The 19,186-nt window shown below is 44.4% G+C and overlaps 1 protein-coding gene across 10 annotated transcripts in view; it reads left to right on the forward strand.

Moving 5' to 3' along the window:
• The window catches only part of Kif1b (kinesin family member 1B), a 144,018-nt gene that overhangs the window by 90,665 nt on the left and 34,167 nt on the right, over positions 1-19,186 (forward strand). For 8 of the 10 annotated variants that reach the window (XM_005353694.3, XM_005353693.3, XM_005353699.3 and 5 more), the window contains 9 exons: positions 2,460-2,556; positions 3,840-3,988; positions 5,328-5,506; positions 6,731-6,868; positions 8,456-8,704; positions 14,448-14,566; positions 16,083-16,168; positions 16,498-16,627; positions 16,779-16,941. In XM_005353694.3, coding sequence (XP_005353751.1) covers positions 2,460-2,556; positions 3,840-3,988; positions 5,328-5,506; positions 6,731-6,868; positions 8,456-8,704; positions 14,448-14,566; positions 16,083-16,168; positions 16,498-16,627; positions 16,779-16,941 — 1,310 coding nt within the window. The remainder of the gene's footprint in view (positions 1-2,459; positions 2,557-3,839; positions 3,989-5,327; positions 5,507-6,730; positions 6,869-8,455; positions 8,705-14,447; positions 14,567-16,082; positions 16,169-16,497; positions 16,628-16,778; positions 16,942-19,186) is intronic. The other 2 variants (XM_005353702.3, XM_013348581.2) reach the window with 1 other exon arrangement.

Here is a 19,186-nt window from a genome sequence, read left to right on the forward strand (position 1 = left end):
AGTCTAGACTTTGTTCTGGTTGGCAGTTTGACCAACTCAAAGACTTGTTCTTGAAGAACTCCCCAAGAGGAAATGTGGGTTTTTCTCCCTGGTGATTGTGAGATGAAACGGCATGCCTTTCTCCTTTTGCCGGAAGAATCCCATGTTATAAACAGGTCGTAAGGGGAGAATAATTAATGGCTACCAAGTGCACATTTCAACACTACAGAGAAGCTGAAAAAATGGTGCAAAGAACTTTATTTATTTATTTATTTATTTATCTGCATGTGATGTGCCTTCATTAGTTTATGTGCACCGTGGTGCCTGCCAAGGCCAGGAGGCATTGGATCTCCCGGAGCCGGAGTTACAAGGTGGTTTCGAACCATTTGATACAGGTGCTGGGAACTGAACCAGGTCCTCTCACCCCTGCCGAATTACCAGCCCTCATCACTTTGTTCACCTTTTAGTTGGAAAACGGGAGACATCATGGTAGTTGGCTCCTCGATGCCTCTATATTTATACCTCCTAAAACCAGTGCTAGTCTATTAATATGATTATCTTCTAAGAAATTTAATGCTAGTTCTACATCATGCAATATACACCCATTTTTAAAAGTCTCCTTTTAGCCGAGCAGTGGTGGCACATGCCTTTAAACCCCAGTACTCAGGAAGCAGAAGTAGGCTGGTCTCTGTGAGTTCTAAGTCATCCTGGTCCACAAATCAAGTTCCAGGACAGCCAGGGCTACACAGAGAAACCTTGTCTTGAAAAGCAAGCAAACAAATAAATAAATAATCTATTCTTACTTTTCTCATAAATACAAATTTTAGAAGAATGTGTGTTTTAGCCAGGTGGTGGTGGCTCATGCCTTTAATCCCAGCACTTGGAAATCAGAGGTAGGCAGATCTCTATGAGTTCAAGACCAGCCTGCTCTACAAAGACAGCCAGGGCTGTCTCGAAAATCAAACAAAACAAAACAAACAAAAAAAGTGTGTGTTTTAATCTGAGATTCAGTTGACATTTATCCATGGAATTGATTTGACTTGTTAATCTTTTTGTGGTGGACTGGTGAGATGGATCAGCGGGTAAAGGCGCTGGATGCCAAGCCTGCTGACTGAGCTCCATTTCAGGAACCCACATGGTAGAAGGGGAGGACCGATTCTTAAAATTTGTCATCTGACCTCCACCTCACTGCAGCACGTGTGTACCCACACTCACATGCGCGCACGCACACACACACACACAAAGAAATAAATAAGCAAACGAATTAATAGAATTTAAAACTTTAAAAGGTGGAGAAAACAATAAAGAAGGTACCAACGACAGCCTCTACACATGTGCATCCCTGAACTCACACACAGAAACATGTGTGTGCATGCATACACACAGGAGTACCATTTGATTAGCATCATTCCACGTAAGAGAGCTCTCGTGTTTATCTGTTGATCCTTCTCCAGCTGTTGGGTAAGAAGGATCATAGACTATAAAATCTTTAAAAATGAAGAAATTATTACTTAGAAAAATGTTTGCTTTCTGGAGTTATAAGACAGTAAGACCAGGCCAGGCGGTGGTGGCGCACGCCTTTAATCCCAGCACTCAGGAGGCAGAGGCAGGCGGATCTCTGTGAGTTCGAGACCAGCCTGTTCTATAAGAGCTAGTTCCAGGACAGGCTCCAAAACCACAGAGAAATCCTGTCTCGAAAAGAAAAAAAAAACAAAAACAAAAAACAAAGACAGTAAGATCAGTTGTTAGACCCAAAACTCAGTCCCCTATTTAATAATTAATAATAATAAATCTTAATTAATGAAAAGAACAAGACTTTTCCCCATCATCCAGTGACCACTGCTCCCTTTGTGGTCATGCTGCTTGTACCGAAAGTCCACGGAGCAAGGCTGAAGAGACACCTCAGCAGTGAGGAGCAGGTACTGCTCTTGGGGAGACCATGAGTCCAGGTCCCAGCAGCGGGCTGCTCACAGCTGTCCCCCTGGCTCCTTGGGCTCCAGCACCCTGTTGTGACCTCTTCCTGCACGATCCCACAGACACAGAATTTAAAAGCTTATAATGAGTCCTTCAGTGAGAAAAGAGAATACGTGGGTCAGATGGAGAAACAGAGGTAAACCTGATTTGTATTGTACTCATTTCAATCCATATACTAGTACATATTTAACAGAGACTTCCCCTGGAACCAGCTGTTTCAGTTCAGGAGTACTGTGGGCTTGGAGTCTTCAGCCACAGGAGCCTCAAAATCTATAGCCTTAATTCTCTCCCCTTGCCACTAGTTAGAAGAGTGGGGTCTCAGGAGGTCCTGGTGACTTGAATTCTCCCTGGGATTTTCGTTCTCTGGAATCCTTGATGTGTGAGATACTGTCCTCACCCGCTTCCTGTGTTTGCCCCTTGCTGGCTTTGCTTCCCCTCCTTCCGTTTTCCCCTTTCCTTCTTATTTCCTCCCTTCTCTACATGTTATCTCCTTTCTTTTCACTCAGGACTATGAGAGTAAATTGCAGGCCTTGCAGAGGCAGGTCGAGACTCGTTCTCTGGCTGCAGAAACAACTGAAGAGGAAGAGGAGGAGGAGGAGGAAGGTGAGAGCTAGGGACTGATCCCATTACAAAGCTGAGTTCCTCGGATTTTCCCCGCTCTTTATTGCCCTTGTACTGAGCTTGCTGCAACTCCTGGAGGCGTTCTGTTGGGTGGGGGGAGGGGCTGGCAGCTTTCCTAGAGCTCCCGCGGTTTCTGAGCACTGTCTTCACACAATCTTTCGGGAACGTCACATAGACCATCTCTCATCACTGCACGTTTGAACTTCCTGGGTCAGGCTCATGTAAATATACAACTTAATCGATGCTTATATAGTTTGTTCAGTGTTCTAGTTCCTGTCCATAAGTCCCTGCTGAGGAATTTGGGACGTATTGGTGACCCAAAGCCATTGCTGGCGGATTGGTTTGATTATGACGTGTCCCCTTGGCTGGCCTGACACTGTTGTAGACTGGCCTTGAACTAAAGTCACCCTTCCTGCCACAGTATCCCTAATGCTGGGATTATAGGTTTGAGCCACTATGACTGGCTCATTCCTGTCATATTGCTAATTATATTGTTTGGTCATGCTTGCCTATCTCAATCAACTTCTTATTGGGGGCCTTTGATTGTTAGTTATTGTCGAGTTATGAAAGTATGCAATATAGTAAATACCAGGGACTTAAAAATGTACCTACACATTTGAAGTAGATATATGGAAAGGGGGGCTGGCAAGATGGCTCATCAGGTAAGGGTGCTTTTTGTCAAACCTCATGACCTAACTTTGACCTCTAGAACCCACACTGTCAAAGGAGAAAATTGACTTTTACAAGTTGTTTTTGTTTGCTTGTTTTTTGAGACAGGGTTTCTCTGTGTAGCCCTGGCTGTCCTGGAACTGACTCTGTAGACCAGGCAGTGCTTGAACTCAGAGATCCACCCGCCTCTGCCTCCTGGGTGCTGGGATTAAAGGTGTGCGCCGCCACCGCCTGGCGACTCTTGCGAGTGGTATTCGAGCCTCTCCGTGCAGCTATGGCACATGCCCGTCCTCCAATAAATAACTGCAAGGCAACTTTTACAATAAACAAATATAACAAACTAACAGGGATGCGTGTGATCCCAACACTTGGAGGTTGAGCAGAAGGATGAAGAGTTCGAGGCCGCTCTTGACTTCATAGCAGATTTGAAGCCAGCCTGGACTGCATGAGACCCTGTCTCAAACAAGCCAAGCAAGCCAGAACCGTATTCTTTACATTTTAGGTTTTTCTAGAGTACATATATATACTGCATAGGAGGGATGAAGTCCCTCACAGTTGTGAAGTCACTGTTAAGTTTGCTTCCTCTGCTCTTTCAGTTCCTTGGACACAGCATGAGTTTGAGTTGGCCCAGTGGGCCTTCCGGAAATGGAAGTCTCACCAGTTTACTTCGTTACGGGACTTACTCTGGGGTAATGCAGTATACCTGAAGGAAGCCAATGCCATCAGCGTGGAGCTAAAGAAGAAGGTATGGAGGGTGATTAATTAAGGCCTTAAATTCGCCTTTCACTTGGGGGGACTCAGCTGTTCGGTGCCGTGAAAAGCTTTATTCCATCTGTGTGCCAGCACAACATAGGTTGTAATGAAAAGTTAACATAGGTAGTAATTAAAAATTTACAGTCATTGTTTTCTGGCTCATTTTACAAACCTGAGTATTCTAAGTGGGAGCTGGATAAACCTGTCAGCAGATACATGCTTTTGTCAGATTTCTGGGGAAAACCATGGTCTTCTTGTAGTTCTTGCCCTTCAGCTTTGAGACCAGTGTATGTGCTCTGTGCTCAGCCAGCCAGTCTAGCCCAGCAGCAGCTGAGCTGACCTAATGGCTCCCTAGCTCTGTGGCCTCATCTACAGACTAGGGTGGCAGCAGAACCTGCCACCGAGGGCGATGAGAGACGAGAAAGAACGGCTGTATGCAGAACTCTAACAGTGCCTAGACATGTCAACAGCCCCAAACTGCTGCTGTGACTAAGCACACCGCCTTGTGTGCAATGTCCAAATATTGTTCTTAAATTTGGAATCCTTGGTTCTTCTGTGTGCCTCACTGCTCAAGAGCTGGGGACTGTATTGTGGAGTAGGAAGAAACACAGACTACCTGACAGGAAAACTGTTGTCTTCTCCTAGGCGAGGGTTTTACATTTGTGAACTGCGGTAGGTGACATCTTCACTCATGATTTCAGAAATACATTGTGTTATTTATTAACCATTCTCTTCATTGAGTGAACTAAAGTCGGGAACTCTATCTTTTCTTGTTGCCGTACCTGTTGCTTAATTAGTATTTGGAGGTAATAATACAAGGCAAGGAGTAATAATAATGCAAGAAGAAAATGATAGTCACGATGCTTACTACATAGCAAACGCTTGAATGATTAGTGGTTACCCTCCGCAGTCCACTGAAAGGCCGCACGTGCGTCCTCCCCTTGGGAAACGGCCGTCCTCCTTTCAGCCTCTTGTTTATGTTCCATGGGAGTCTTCATCCTCCTACCATATTTACTGAGGTTTTAGTTTGTGGGGGGAAAGTCGCCACCCCAGGAAACAAAGTTTGTGAACACCTTAGTTTAAAATTAAGGTTGTCCCCTCAGTTAAAATGTGGACCAGGTCTTCAGTTAGCCACAGCCATCTGTTGGATAGATGTTCTGTATTTGACCTCTTTCCCCTTAGCAGTGCTATATCGCCTTGTCTCTGAATCTCCCGGAACTATGGCCCGAGCCCAGGGCCTTGCACTTGCTAAATCCCCAGTCCCTGTGTCTGACCCTCACGTGCTGAGACAGTCATATGCACACTTGTCCGTCTTTATTCTCTCGCTTCAGGTGCAGTTTCAGTTCGTTCTGCTGACTGACACACTGTATTCCCCTTTGCCTCCTGAATTACTTCCCACGGAGATGGAAAAAACTCACGAGGACAGGCCTTTCCCTCGTACAGTGGTGGCAGTGGAAGTCCAGGACCTGAAGAATGGAGCAACACATTATTGGTCTTTGGATAAACTCAAGTAGGAAAATACTCATAAAAGAATATTCTTTAAAAGAAAATAGCCAGCTGTGGTGGTGCACGCCTTTAATCCCAGCACTCAGAATGCAGAGGCAGGAGGATCTCTGTGAGTTCAAGGCCAGCTTGATTTATAGAGCAAGTTCCAGACTGGCAAGGCTACACAGAGAAACTCTTGTCTTGAGGAAAAAAAAAAAAGAGGTTGCGCTGATTGCTTAAATGGGTTCCCTCATACTCACCTCTTTCTGAAGATAATGCCAGTTCCTTTTCTGTGGCCTCTAAGCACTGTCAAGAATATTATCATCCTTGCCGGGCGTTGGTGGCGCACGCCTTTAATCCCAGCACTCGGGAGGCAGAGGCAGGCGGATCTCTGTGAGTTCGAGACCAGCCTGATCTACAGAGCTAGTTCCAGGACAGGCTCCAAAGCCACAGAGAAACCCTGTCTCAAAAAACCAACCAAAAAAAAAAAAAAAAAAAAAAAGAATATTATCATCCGCCGGGCGATGGTGGCGCACGCCTGTAATCCCAGCACTCGGGAGGCAGAGGCAGGCGTATCTCTGTGAGTTCGAGACCAGCCTGATCTACAGAGCTAGTTCCAGGACAGGCTCCAAAGCCACAGAGAAACCCTGTCTCAAAAAACCAAAAAAAAAAAAAAAAAGAATATTATCATCCGTCTGTTTTCTCAAGTCAGTGACACTCATTTCTCAGACAACTTCGACATTTATTGATTTTTTTTTAATTTGCTTTCATAAGCCCTCTAATATTTTAGATGAGCCAAGTTTGTATTTATTTCTATCTTGGATCCTCTTACTCTAGTCCTGGGCCTCATGGTAATCTTTAATAAACAGGGGAGAGACCATTTCATTTCTTTTACATCGAGTGTGACAAAATAATTCCTTTTATCTAATTTTATTTGAGATGTCAAACACCATTGAAGTTCGTGTCTTCCCCGACTATAAGTTTAATCAAATTAGATCACACGCTTGTATGTGCTTCTGAGAAAATCTGACTCAATAGGCCGTTTTTTTACTTCCAGTGGCTTCTCTCTCTGCTCACACATTTTGGATTCTGAGCGTTTTGGTTTCTGTGCTGATGGCTGTGCCTGGTCTAATAGCATTAAGTGATAGGAGTGGCTTCTTAGAAGTGGTTTGCATGCAAGCAGTTTCCAGAGCGAAGTTTAGTGCCATCTCCTGATCTGAACTCAGTTTGCCCTGTGTTTGCCCCACAGACAGAGACTGGATTTAATGCGAGAGATGTATGACAGAGCAGGTGAGATGGCTTCCGGTGCCCAAGACGAGAGCGAAGCCACCATGACCGGCAGCGACCCCTTCTACGATCGGTTCCACTGGTTCAAGCTTGTGGGAAGGTATGTGGTGATTTTGTTGTCTTTGGAAAAATAACAGCAAGTACTTTTACTTTTTAAAATGTTGGTAGAGGGTATGGGGGAAAGGAATATGTATATAAAAGCTTCTTCTCAGATGGGGTTTGGTGCTCAGCCTAGGATGTCGGTTCCCAGCACTAGAAGAAAAAACAAACCAAAGCCACCTCTGTCTGATCTTCTCCATTCAGAACCACCGTATTCTTTAGTATATTTACTTCAGTTTCACACAGTGTGCATTGCTTTGTCAGACTTGTAGCCAGAGCATCTGACGGTCATCCTGGACTCTCAGCTTGCAAAACGTTTTGTAGTTGATCAAGGTAAACTGAGAAGAAAAAGAAGACTTGTCTGAATCCCATACGACTTAGATAGAAGTCACAGGGTGTGTTCTCAGACTGTGGTGGAGAACCTCTGAAATCTGATCAGTATTTTCTTGCTTCGGTTATTACCCAGGGCAAGTTAACTGCACACCATGCTAGACTCTTCTTTTTTTTTTTTTTTTTTTTTGGTTTTTCGAGACAGGGTTTCTCTGTGGCTTTGGAGCCTGTCCTGGAACTCGCTCTGTAGACCAGGCTGGTCTCGAACTCACAGAGATCCGCCTGCCTCTGCCTCCCGAGTGCTGGGATTAAAGGCGTGCGCCACCATCGCCCTGCTAGCCTCTTCTTTTATAAAGACATCGCTCTCAACATTTTATGGAAACAAAAGCACCTTAGTGAGTGTGTATTTAGATTTTAGTTCTAAAGAGTTCTAGAAATGTAAAAGCAGAGAAATGTAAATTTTTTTAAAAGATTTTATTTTTTATGTATATGGGTATTTTGCCTGCATATGTGTCTGTATTTATATGCATACCTGATGCTCACCCGAGCCAAAAAAGCACATTGGATCCCCTGGAACTGGACTTCCAGATGGTTGTGAGCTACTTGAGGGTGCTGGGAACCAAATCCAGGTCCTCTGCAAGAGCAGCCAATGCTCTTAACCACTGAGCCATCTCTCCAGCCTTAGGTGAATCTTAAGCTTACTAGTTCCAGAATTTTGAGTTATTCTTCAATGCCCTGCTATGGTTTGTAAAGGAGCTGACTAAAGGTAGTTATGGGTCAACCTTTTCCACTCCATTCTGATAGTAGACAAGGCTTTGCAGAGGGGGACCGGCAAGACAGGTCTCATGTGAGCCTCTGCTGCTTTGGTATACACAGTTTCATTCATTTGGTGTTCTGCTCTGAACTGACAAGAGAATTTGCTTAAATCCGTATTATTTTCCTTATGAGTGGCTTTTGGAGGACAGGATGCTGATCTTTTGTGTAAACTGGAGAACATAAACAACCTGAGGTGGTCCACTCATGGAGGCTTTTTGCGTTTCTTATTCTGAGGCTCTGTCCTTATAGATCTTCTCAGCCTGCCCTGTTCCCTTTACCTGAGCCATGCAGTTTATGCTCATTTTCCACTTTTGCTTTTCTATTTGCTTTTACCGTGTTGATTCTGTCAGTGGATTCTGTCCTGTTGGGACCTGAGCGTCCTATTTAACCAACTGTTCCTCTCTCCCTGCCTGTGTTAATTGGCGTCTTACCTGGTGTCTAGCTCCCCCATTTTCCACGGCTGTGTGAATGAGCGCCTTGCCGACCGCACACCCTCCCCCACTTTTTCCACGGCCGATTCCGACATCACTGAACTGGCTGACGAGCAGCAGGATGACATGGAGGATTTTGATGATGAGGCATTCGTGGATGACACCGGCTCTGACGCAGGGATGGAAGAGGGATCAGATCTCTTCAGTGATGGGCATGACCCGTTTTACGACCGATCCCCTTGGTTCATTTTAGTAGGAAGGTTGGTGAGGTTATTGTGAGAAAGGCGAAAAGGGACCAGCTCTTGTTCTAAATGCTTCTTTGTACAATTTTGGATAATCCTGCTTTAGCCCTTTACTTCAAGAACAGTCCTGCCTGAGTCTTCCAGTGCTCAAAGGTCTGTGAAGGCCAGTGAGGCTAGAAAATGATCACAGGCCTTGCCTGGGAGGCACGGTCTACTTAGTACACGAGACAGCATCTTATGAGGACTACCTGGAGACTGCTTGGCCCAGATTGCCCAGCAATTAAGATTCCCATGTAATGGGTTCAGTACACGTTACTGTAGTCTAGATGCTTCATCTCTAAAGGGAAACAGATGGGAATAAAATGAGCAGGAGCCAAGAAAGCCCCAGGTTAGGCTGAGGAATCGGTGGCACCTCAGAAATTAGAGGACTGCAGTGGACTTGCTCTAGAGGAGAAATGGAGTGCCCAGCTCTCCTTTGTTGACAGTGGCGGTCTTGCTGTATCTGGTTTCTGAACCTATCTGCAGGTCTGGACTTCTGCCAGAAATAACTTGTAGGGTTTATAATCATGGATCTTAGGAAGTTATCTTTGTCACCATCATCAGTATTTGTTTGTGGTACATGAAACTTTTACCTTGAGATCCCAGGCTGAGTCACTGTCTCCAGCTCTTGGTGTGCACACCCCTCTGTCAGAGGTGCATAGGTTCCTGATATTTCCACGTCCACTCTTGGTAATGAAGTAATTTTAGGTTTGATAGTAGAATGCTCATTGCTTTAAGCTGGGTATGGTGGTGCACACCTCCAATGCCAGCACTTGGGGTGGAGGCAGGAAGATTAGAGTTTGGGGTTATACGTGGCTACATAGAGTTTGGAGCTAGCTTGGGACACATGAGATTCTGTCTTTAAATAAAAAATAACAGAAACAAAGCCAAGCGGTGGTGGTAGTACTCAGGAGGCAGAGGCAGGCAGATCTCTGTGAGTTCGAGGCCAGCCTAGTCTACAGAGCTAGTTTTAGGACAGCCAAGGTGATACAAAGAAACCCTGTCTGGAAAAAACAAAGATTAAGGTTAATGATGCATTAATCTACCACTGTGGAACGGGTAAGCACCAGTTGCTCGTCTCCTGACACAATAGAGACATAGAGTTCAGACTTAGCTGTCGTATGGACCGGACCCCTGGTAGGAACTCGTCACTCACTGGAGAGGATGACGGTGAGAACAGAAAGAAAAGCTTTAGGTAGAAGTGACACCGAAAGTGCTATAGTGGCCTGAGTTCTATAATATAGATTCTCCATGAACAAATGAGATGAGATTATATAGTCATGAATATTGTTAGCCTGTGGTGCATTGCCAGTGTTAGGGCTTTAGAGAAGCCATTTTATATTGAAATGAGAGAAGTGTGCACCAAGAGTGCTTTATTTATTCCAATCTGTATCCCTCAGTACATTCCTGTTCTAGTCTACGAAGACTGGCAGTAGAACCAGATTCTGATTATTAGCTTATTCACTTTGCATTCACTCTCTGTCTGTTTGCCGTGTTCTGCAACATCACACTATGAGGAGGAGGCCTGGTAAAGAGAATCCCAACACAGTGGTCAGGAGGACCTTGAGTCCTGGGCTTCTCTGGCACTCACTTAGGACAAGGAACTTAAATGAGTTAGAGGAAAAGAACCTTTTTTAAAAAATCCATTTTTTCGGGCTGGAGAGATAGCTCAGTGGTTAAGAGCACTGCCTGCTCTTCCAGAGGTCCTGAGTTCAGTTCCCAGCAACCACATGGTGGCTCACAACCATCTGTAATGAGATCTGGTGCCCTCTTCTGGCCTGCAGGCAGGCAGACCACTATATATACATACTTAATTAATTAATTAATTAAACACCATAAAAAATCCATTTTCCCCTTTTTTATATTTCATTATCTCTACTAACAAAATGAATGTAGCCATTAAGACTTCTGCTTAGAGCTAGGCCTAGTGATACACAGCAAAAGCTGGCAGATCTTTGTGAGTTCAAGGCCAATCTGATCTCTACATAGTGAGTTCCAGGAGAGCCAGGGCTGCATAGTGTCTTCAAAAGAAAAAGAAAAAAAAAAGACTTCTTCTTAGAAGTACTTGTATCTTGAGTTGGCTTTGTGAAAGAGTTAAGTCAGAATCCTCCTTAATGTGGCCACTCACTGTGCCAAGTAAAATGCATAGTTTCTTTCTAGTTTTATTCCGTCTGTCGTATATAAGAATAGATATAAAGCAGTCAGCTACACTGATTTTCATTTAGAATATTTGTGGAGCTGTGGGCTCAGTAGTTGATGTTTTCATTAGTTGGGATTTCTGGGTTCTAGCGCTAACACTTCTTTGCAAGAAGGGGGCTGAGGTGGTGAGCTGGGGAGAACTCAGTGGTGATTTCCCTGGGTTCAAATCTTACCACCAAACAAGCTCCTGGGAGAAGGTGAAGTCATAGCTGTCAGTGAAGAACAGCTCTCCAGTTTTGCCCCAGCAGCATCTCCCAGTTGTGCGGTGGTGACCAGACGTGTCACGTTATAAGTCCTTTCCTGTTGTATAGTTCACGGTGTCAGGTTCCCTATTGGCCCAGAATTATAAACAGAACTCACTGTAAAAATTTGCATGTTTCCTTTGAATTCCATTGATAGGTGTGTTTCTTGGCCATGGCTGCCTCTGGTGAATCTTTGTATCCAGAGTAAAAGAGCTTGTCCCTTTAGCTATTCTCTTACGGCATGTTGGGATGTTATGAAACGCCATCATAACTCGGGCTGAAATGTAAAATATATGTTAGTCTTCTGGGCGAAAGGAGGAAAAGGTGGTTATTCTGTGACCTTTCTCAAGTACCTAAACTGATGTCTTTTCTATGAGTATCACCGTAATTATGCTGATTTTCTTTATGTTGACAAATTAGCTTCTCTTACTGATGTAACTTCACATCGTTTTCTGCTCGTGTGTCTTTTTACATCTTCTCCCCTCCATCCCTGTTCTCCTTCAGTCTGCTGGGTCAAAGTATAAGGACATTCAATGCAGAGTTAATTGTGAAATTCGAGTTTAAAAGCTTCCGAGGAGAAGCCTTGCACAGCGTTGGGCTAAAGGCTGTGCTCTGATTGCACAGCACTTAGCTGTCTAGTGAGCATGTCTGTGTCACAGAGCCAGTGCCTCTGCCTTGCCGTAGACTCTCCTAGAGATGGACGTGTACAGTGCCTCCAGTGCATCAGTGTTTAGAACAGCCTTTGTCATGGGCAGAAGGAATTGTCACCGTTAATGTGTAGTCCAGCATTATTTTGTGATGATATGCCTGTGAATGTATGTTTCTAAAAACAAGTAGCTCTTGGGCTGGTGACTTTGCTTAGCAGAACAGCCTCTGCCTAACATGTCAAGGTCGTAAAGAACGCATGCACTACAGTGGTTTTTAATTTTGTCTAATAATTATACTTTACATAGTAAAATTAAGTAACAGCGGGATCTCTACGTAGTCTATGTGGTCAATATCCATCGTAAGTTTGCTTTTGAAAAGTCAGACTAGTATAAAGTTAGGTGGCTTACGTTTCTGTCCCGGTATGACCCATCTTCCTGAAAAGCTTTCCACTTCTGTGTAAAGATAAAGGATGGGTCACCTTCCTGGGTTCTAACATACTTAAGCATTCACTTACTAGCTATTTATTGAGTGTATTTCCTGCAAGCCACGTCTCTGCAGAGAGGTGAGCAAGCCAGAGCTGGCTCCTGTCCTCACAGTCTTGTCGTCTGGTGAGAGATGAAGACACTGAGTGACAATCACACAGATGCCGGTGATAGCCGCAGTGAAAGGAGTGTGTGTGTGTCTCCAGCGTGTAATGTTGGGAGGGCCTGTCATGGAAGCAGCATTTACAGTAAGACCTAAGGCTGTGAAATCAAAGCATGGGGTGGAGGACAGGACTGCAGGAAGAAGAGACGTGTGATGGCTCTTAATGGCCCGGGCATTGGAAGTGGGCAGGTCTGACTGGAATGCCATTGAGGCAGGAGTGTAGCCTGTGTGTGTGTGCTGACTTTGGAAGTGAAATTAGCCATTTGTTTCCAATGCCAACTCCTTAGTTTTTGAAACTTGGTTGAGATAGTGGTGTTTGATCCTACTGGTAATCCTTTTTAGATTACATTTTCATTCATAAGTTTCTGTTGAGCGAAAGTTAATCCTCTGTTAATATTCTCTCTTGCTTTGGAGCAGACTGAAAGGGAATTAGACATCATGCTACAATTTCCTGTTCATTTGCAGTTATTTGTGTTTGCTTTTCATGCGTCTTCATTTATGCTCTTAAATGTTATTAATGTAATGCATTGTACCTATTTTCATAATCTCTTTCATTGTTTTGAGTTGAAATCCTGAGTATCCATTCCTTCATTCTTCTCTCTTTGTAATGTGAACGTTAGATCAAGAAATGCAGCTAACAGTCCTGTGCATCAGGGTCAGTTATATTTAGTTTCCTGGGGTAATATACTCTTTGTCTTTTGTTTTATGTACAAAGACCAGCATATACCAAGTGAGAAGACAGGAGTAACAGTAGGAACTAGATTCCACTTTTTCTTCCAGTCATTGGAACATGTGCCCTTTGGACTTGTGATGATCAGTTTTAATTGCTTTAAAAAAAATGAGCAGGGGCAGGTGAGATGGCTCATTGGGTAGTGGCATTTACCACCAAGCCTGACCACCTGACTGATCCATGAAACCCACATGGTGGAAAGAGAGTAGGGACTCATTCACAGTTGGCTCCCATCCCCTCACCTACAACATACACACAGTCTAGTGAGACCACGTGAATACAAATGTTTAAAAAAATCTACAAAATAGTGAACCTTTTAAAAGCACAACGATGATAGGACTTGTCTAGTGTGTTAGAAATATCAAGTATTGGCCAGGTCTGGAAGCTCAGGCCTGTAATCGCAGTTACTTGGAAGACTGAGGCAGAAGGATAGAGATTTTTAATGCTTGCCTAGGCTGCAAAGTGAATTCAAAGACAGCCTGAGTAGTGAGGCCCTGTCTCAGAAGGGCTGAGCTGGTAGAAGGCTGAGGTCTTATGTAATAAGTATGAACCTGTAGTTTCTCCCCCAGGACCACAAAAGAAGAAAATAGAAGGGGAGGCAGGAGAGACTTGTAACTCCCCTTTTTACTGATGACTTTAGTTTGAGGAACAGGAACTAACTGCATAGGGCTGGCTCTGTCCTCTCCCTTAGCCTTCATCTTGATGCCCATTCTCCTGCCAGCTCACTACTCGGAAATTTCTGGCTGCATAGCCTCTCTGCCTACATGTCTGCTTCTCTCACTTTTTAAATAGTCCTTTAAGTAAAGCAAAGACTCATAGTGCTGCGATGTAAAATCCACTTTAGAACTATTAACTATTCCAGACACATTTCCCTGCCTTTTTTAAATCGCTTGGTTTCTCTTTTGTGTATGGTGAAAAGCCAGATCTCTTGGTCCGTGCTTACCTCTGAAGGTTTAGCTCTTCAGTGAGCTCCTCTGCTCTGCAGAAATCACAGTATTGAACATCTACTTCCAATTGTTACTCTCCCACCTATGGTGTAATTTTTTTAAGAGAGTAATTTGGTCTAAGTCGGTCTTCACACTTGCTTATGTATTGATTGCGTGAGAAAGCAGCTGGAGGCAATTTAAGACGTCAGAATTCAGAGACATCTTAAAAGGCCCAGAGACCAGTTTGAGGAAACATTCTCTCAATCGATGGAAAGTCCCAACCTCTTCTTCCTCAGATGTTCTGACGTTTGTCTCTGGGTTTCTGTCTCCAGGGCATTTGTGTACTTGAGCAACCTGCTGTACCCGGTGCCCCTGATTCACAGGGTGGCCATCGTCAGTGAGAAGGGGGAAGTGCGGGGATTTCTGCGCGTGGCTGTGCAGGCCATTGCAGGTGAGTGAACTTTTTCTCAATGGGAGCTGTGGGCTCTTTCCTACAAAAAAAGCAGGTTAGGGGGTGGAGAGATGGCTCAGTGGATAAGAGCACTGGCTGTTCTTCCAGAGAAGCTGGGTTCAATTCCCAGCACCCACATGGCAACTCATAACTGTCTTTATTTCCAGTTCAGAGGATCTGACACCCTCACACAGACTTACATGCAGGCAAAACACCAACGCTCTTAAAATAAAAAAAGAAAGAAATCACAGGAAAAACAGGCTAGCTCCATGTGGGTGACACTTCAGCCACAGATATAAGTGGCAGTGTGTTTTTCAATTGAGGAAGGCCTCCTTAAGCCTCCTCTCTATTAGTGTATCTATACCCTCACCACCACAAGTATCATAAGTAGATTTCACTTTAGTCTTGGATATTGCCTGTTTTGAGAAAAATAGTGTGTAACTATCTAACTCTAGGATTGACTTTGAAAAAGTGATGAGCAGTTTAGACCAGCATGGAGGATTGTGTAGTTTGAAGTCAGCCTGAGCTATATAGTAAGACATTGTTTTTGTTTGTTTGTTTTTAAAAAGTCAGGATAGGCTCTTTTGGTTTGAGATAGTTTTTTTTTCTGTATATCTTAGGCTGACCTCAAACTCAAATTCTTCCTACCTCAGCCTCTTAAGTGTTGGGATTATACACCACAGTGCTTGGCTCACGTATTGAACATTTTACTTTTGTATTTTGAATTGTTTGTAGTTTGAGGTTTCACGGTGTAGTCCAGGTTGTCCTGTACTCAACAGTTCTCCTGTCTTGATGTCCTGAGTGCTGGCCTCACAAGTGTGAGCCCCCACACCCAGCTGATAGGCCTTGAACGTCGGAATAACCAAGGATTTTAGGTTATTCTGGCCTAGCTTTCTATTAGACTTTTTCTTTCTAACTGAGCATAGTGGTACATGCTGTAATTCCAGAATTAGAAGGTAGAGACAGGACGATCAGGAGTTGAAGGTCAGCCTTAGCTACAGAGTGAGTTTGAGGCCAACCTGGACTCATATATGAGATCCTGTCTCAAGACAAGAGGCCATTTATTTCCCTGCTAAATGTAATACATGGATCAAATATGTTTCACTTCCCATGACTGTGCCAGCATTTTGAGGAAAGAATATGGCTGTTTCCTGTACTATCTATCTTAACTCATAAATGCTGGGCTCCATGTGATGGAGACTGTCACATAGTCACCTCGTCCACAAGTCAATATAATGTCTCAGTCTCTGTTGCCTATTATTGAATATATAGTCTTGCCAAGATGTTAAGGAGTCAGAATTCCTAGGTGTGACATTATAAACAAACTCAAGATTGAAACCAGTTCTTTTTAACTCTTCTCGTTTGAGCAGGAATGGTTGGGAGTGGCAGCTGCGGCTCATTTCTGCAGTGCCATGCACTCTTATACTGAGTCTCTCCTCCCTACTCTATGATTCTCTGAGCGCTGTTCCCCTCACGTGCACTATCATCCCGTCTTTGTTGGCTTCTTTCTATTTAGCGGATGAAGAAGCTCCTGATTATGGCTCTGGGATTCGGCAGTCAGGAACAGCTAAAATATCTTTTGATAACGAGTACTTTAATCAGGTAAGAAGTATTTGGGAAAGAAAAGGAAGTAAATGGATTTATGAGGAGGTGCTAACACCCATTTCCTTTGCCTAGAACATTAGCAATCCTAAGATGCTGGTTACTCCACAGTTAGTTACTCAGTAAGATATGGGCTATGTCTAATAGCTACAAAGATGAAAATGCGTTAACAGACTGCCTTCTCTCCCACATCTCTTAGTCCCACTTACTATTATTTTGTACAAATAATTATTTGTTGTATAAATAAAAATATTGTTATTGTTGTACAAATAAAAATCGATCAAGACATGGAAGAGTACGTCATTTACCGAGCCTTGCCTTACTTCCAGAGTGACTTTTCTTCGGTTGCAATGACTCGTTCTGGCCTGTCTTTGGAAGAGCTGAGGATCGTGGAAGGGCAGGGTCAGAGTTCTGATGTCATCACTCCTGCTGAAGAAGTCAACCGAATGAATGACTTGGGTGCGTAGGCAGACGCTGTCACTGAGGAGATTCTCAGGGGAAACGTTGATACCACGGCCGAGCAGTGACTCTGGTCAGCTGGAAACAGGAAGAGCGCCCAGGTCCTCCTCTTCATATTACTTGACCCTTATGTGTATCATTAACTCTGCAGATTTGAAGTCGGGCACTTTGCTGGATGGGAAGATGGTGATGGAAGGGTTTTCTGAGGAGATTGGCAACCACCTGAAGCTGGGCAGTGCCTTCACCTTCCGAGTCACGGTGCTCCAGGCCAGTGGGATCCTTCCGGAGTATGCGGACATCTTCTGTCAGTTCAAGTAAGCCACCTGCCGTTGTTACTCTGCTGTTGCTGGAATAGAGCACCCTGGCAAAAGCACCTTAGAGAGAAGAAAAGTTACTGCAGATCTCAGCTTCAGGGGGCCGGAGTCCGCCATGGCAGAGAAAGCGGCATGGCAACGTGAGCAAGAGGTTGGCCAGTCACGCTTTCATTGCAGGCAGGTTCAGAGAGAGAGAGAGAGAGAGAGAAAGAGAGAGAGAGAGAGAGAGAGAGAGAGAGAGAGAGGTTACTTCCTTAGCAAGGCTCTCCTCCTCAAGGACCCATAGCCTCCCAAACAGCTGCCAATTTAGCACCAAGTGCTAAAATACTTGAACCTATGGGGCTTTTCTCATTTGAAAACACCACACGGCCCTTTTGCTGTGCCCATCCAGCGAGTTAGCTACAGAGATTCCTTCTTGCTGTAGAGTGCCTTACCTGTGTGAAAGACTAAGGCTCTTGAGGGATAAAGATGGCAGGTCTCTGAGAGCACTTTCTTCTCCCAGGGTGAGAATCCAACCCTGCACTGGCATGATGGCTCAGGGTTCCCCATGGAGCGTACAGCATACACTGCTGAGGACTCAGTGGAGTCCCCTTGCTCCAGGAGCATGGCCAGCCTGGTCTATAAGAGCTAGTTCCAGGACAGGCTCCAAAGCTACAGAGAAACCCTGTCTTGAGAAAAAATAAAAAATAAAAATGTGTGTATTTTTTAAAAGGAGTTCAAAAAGATATTGTATAATTACAGAAAGCATCAGTGTCAGCAGTAGGGGTTGTTAGTAATTTGGAGCTTTTGGCCGACGTTCTGTCAACGGGTGTGAAAATCAAGATTGCTGTTCAAAATCCCTTCCCCTTCCTGGGCGCTGGAGAGATGGCTCAGTGGTTAAGAGTACTTGTTGCTCTTGCAGAGGACCCAGGTTCAGATCTGAACACCTACAAAGTGCTTAACAACCATCCTTACGTCCAGTTTCAGGGGTCTGACCACCTCTTCTGCCCTCCATAGGCACCAGGCACACATGTGGTACATATGCATACGTGCAAGCAAAACATACATACACTTAAGTCTAAAAAAATTCTTAAATAAGCAGGTCAGTGGTAGGGCATGCCTTCCGTCCCAGTACTTGGGAGATAGAGGCAGGTGGATTTTTGTGGGGTTGAGACCAGCCTGATCTACAGAGTGAGTTCTAGGGCAGTCAGAGCTACACAGAGAAACACTGTCATGAAAAAAAAATCAAAGATTTTTAAATATGTTCTTTCCCCCATCTGACCTTTTAGAGTGTAACCTGTGTGTTAAGCCCTGTGGATAAACTCTTGCCATCTGCTGGAGAGCAGGCACTTGAGTACATCTTTGTAAACAGTGAGATCTTAGCTTTTGAGGAGAAGTTGGTCTCCTGCCGTGGGAACACAAAACCATCAGGCCTATGTCAGAGGCACTTCCTGGAAGATGACTTTGAGCATCTCTTGTCCAGATAATAGACTGCTAGACAAGTCTACCATAGGGTTTACCGTGCCTGGCAGAGGCTCAAATTTCCAAGCTTTCTCTAAGTAATGTGATTTCATTTTCAGTAAAACAAGAACAAGACTTTATATTTTGTTGATTGGGATTTTTTTGAGGGGGGTTCATTTTTTGGGGGGGGTTGGGGGTAGGTTTGTTCATTGTTTTTTGGGGTTTTGCGAGTAGTAACGTTCATTCATTAAGGTTTGGGGGTATATTTTTTTTACTTGTTTTTATGGGTTTGCTTGTTTTAAGACTGGCTGGCCCAGAACTGCTGTGTAGACCTCTCTGGCCTGAGCCCTGCCATTCTCCCCACTCTCCTTCCTGAGTGCTCAGATTACAGTCATGCACTACAATATCCTGCTACAAATTTGTTGAGTTGACTTCTTTACTCTCCGTGAGCCATGCTTCTGTATATGTCCCTTTGTCTAAATAATCGGGCTCACTTAATTTTTCATCTATTTTGAATCTAAAATGCTGTCTGTGTGATAGGGAAATGCTGGCATGGAAAGAAATAATCATCACTTGACACAGCAGAAGCAGAGGAAGTGTTTTGTTAGCACGCTCCTAGCTGTGGGGTCCAGACCCCGCTAGACACCCTAGCACACACCCTGGATCCTAGCTGTGGGGTCCAGACCCCGCTAGACACCCTAGCATACACCTGAATCCTAGCTGTGGAGTCCAGACTCCGCTAGACACCCTAGCACACACCCTGGATCCTAGCTGTGGAGTCCAGACCCCGCTAGACACCCTAGCA

Source organism: Microtus ochrogaster, chromosome 10 (genome assembly GCF_000317375.1).
Source record: "Microtus ochrogaster isolate Prairie Vole_2 chromosome 10, MicOch1.0, whole genome shotgun sequence".
NCBI lineage: Eukaryota > Metazoa > Chordata > Mammalia > Rodentia > Cricetidae > Microtus > Microtus ochrogaster.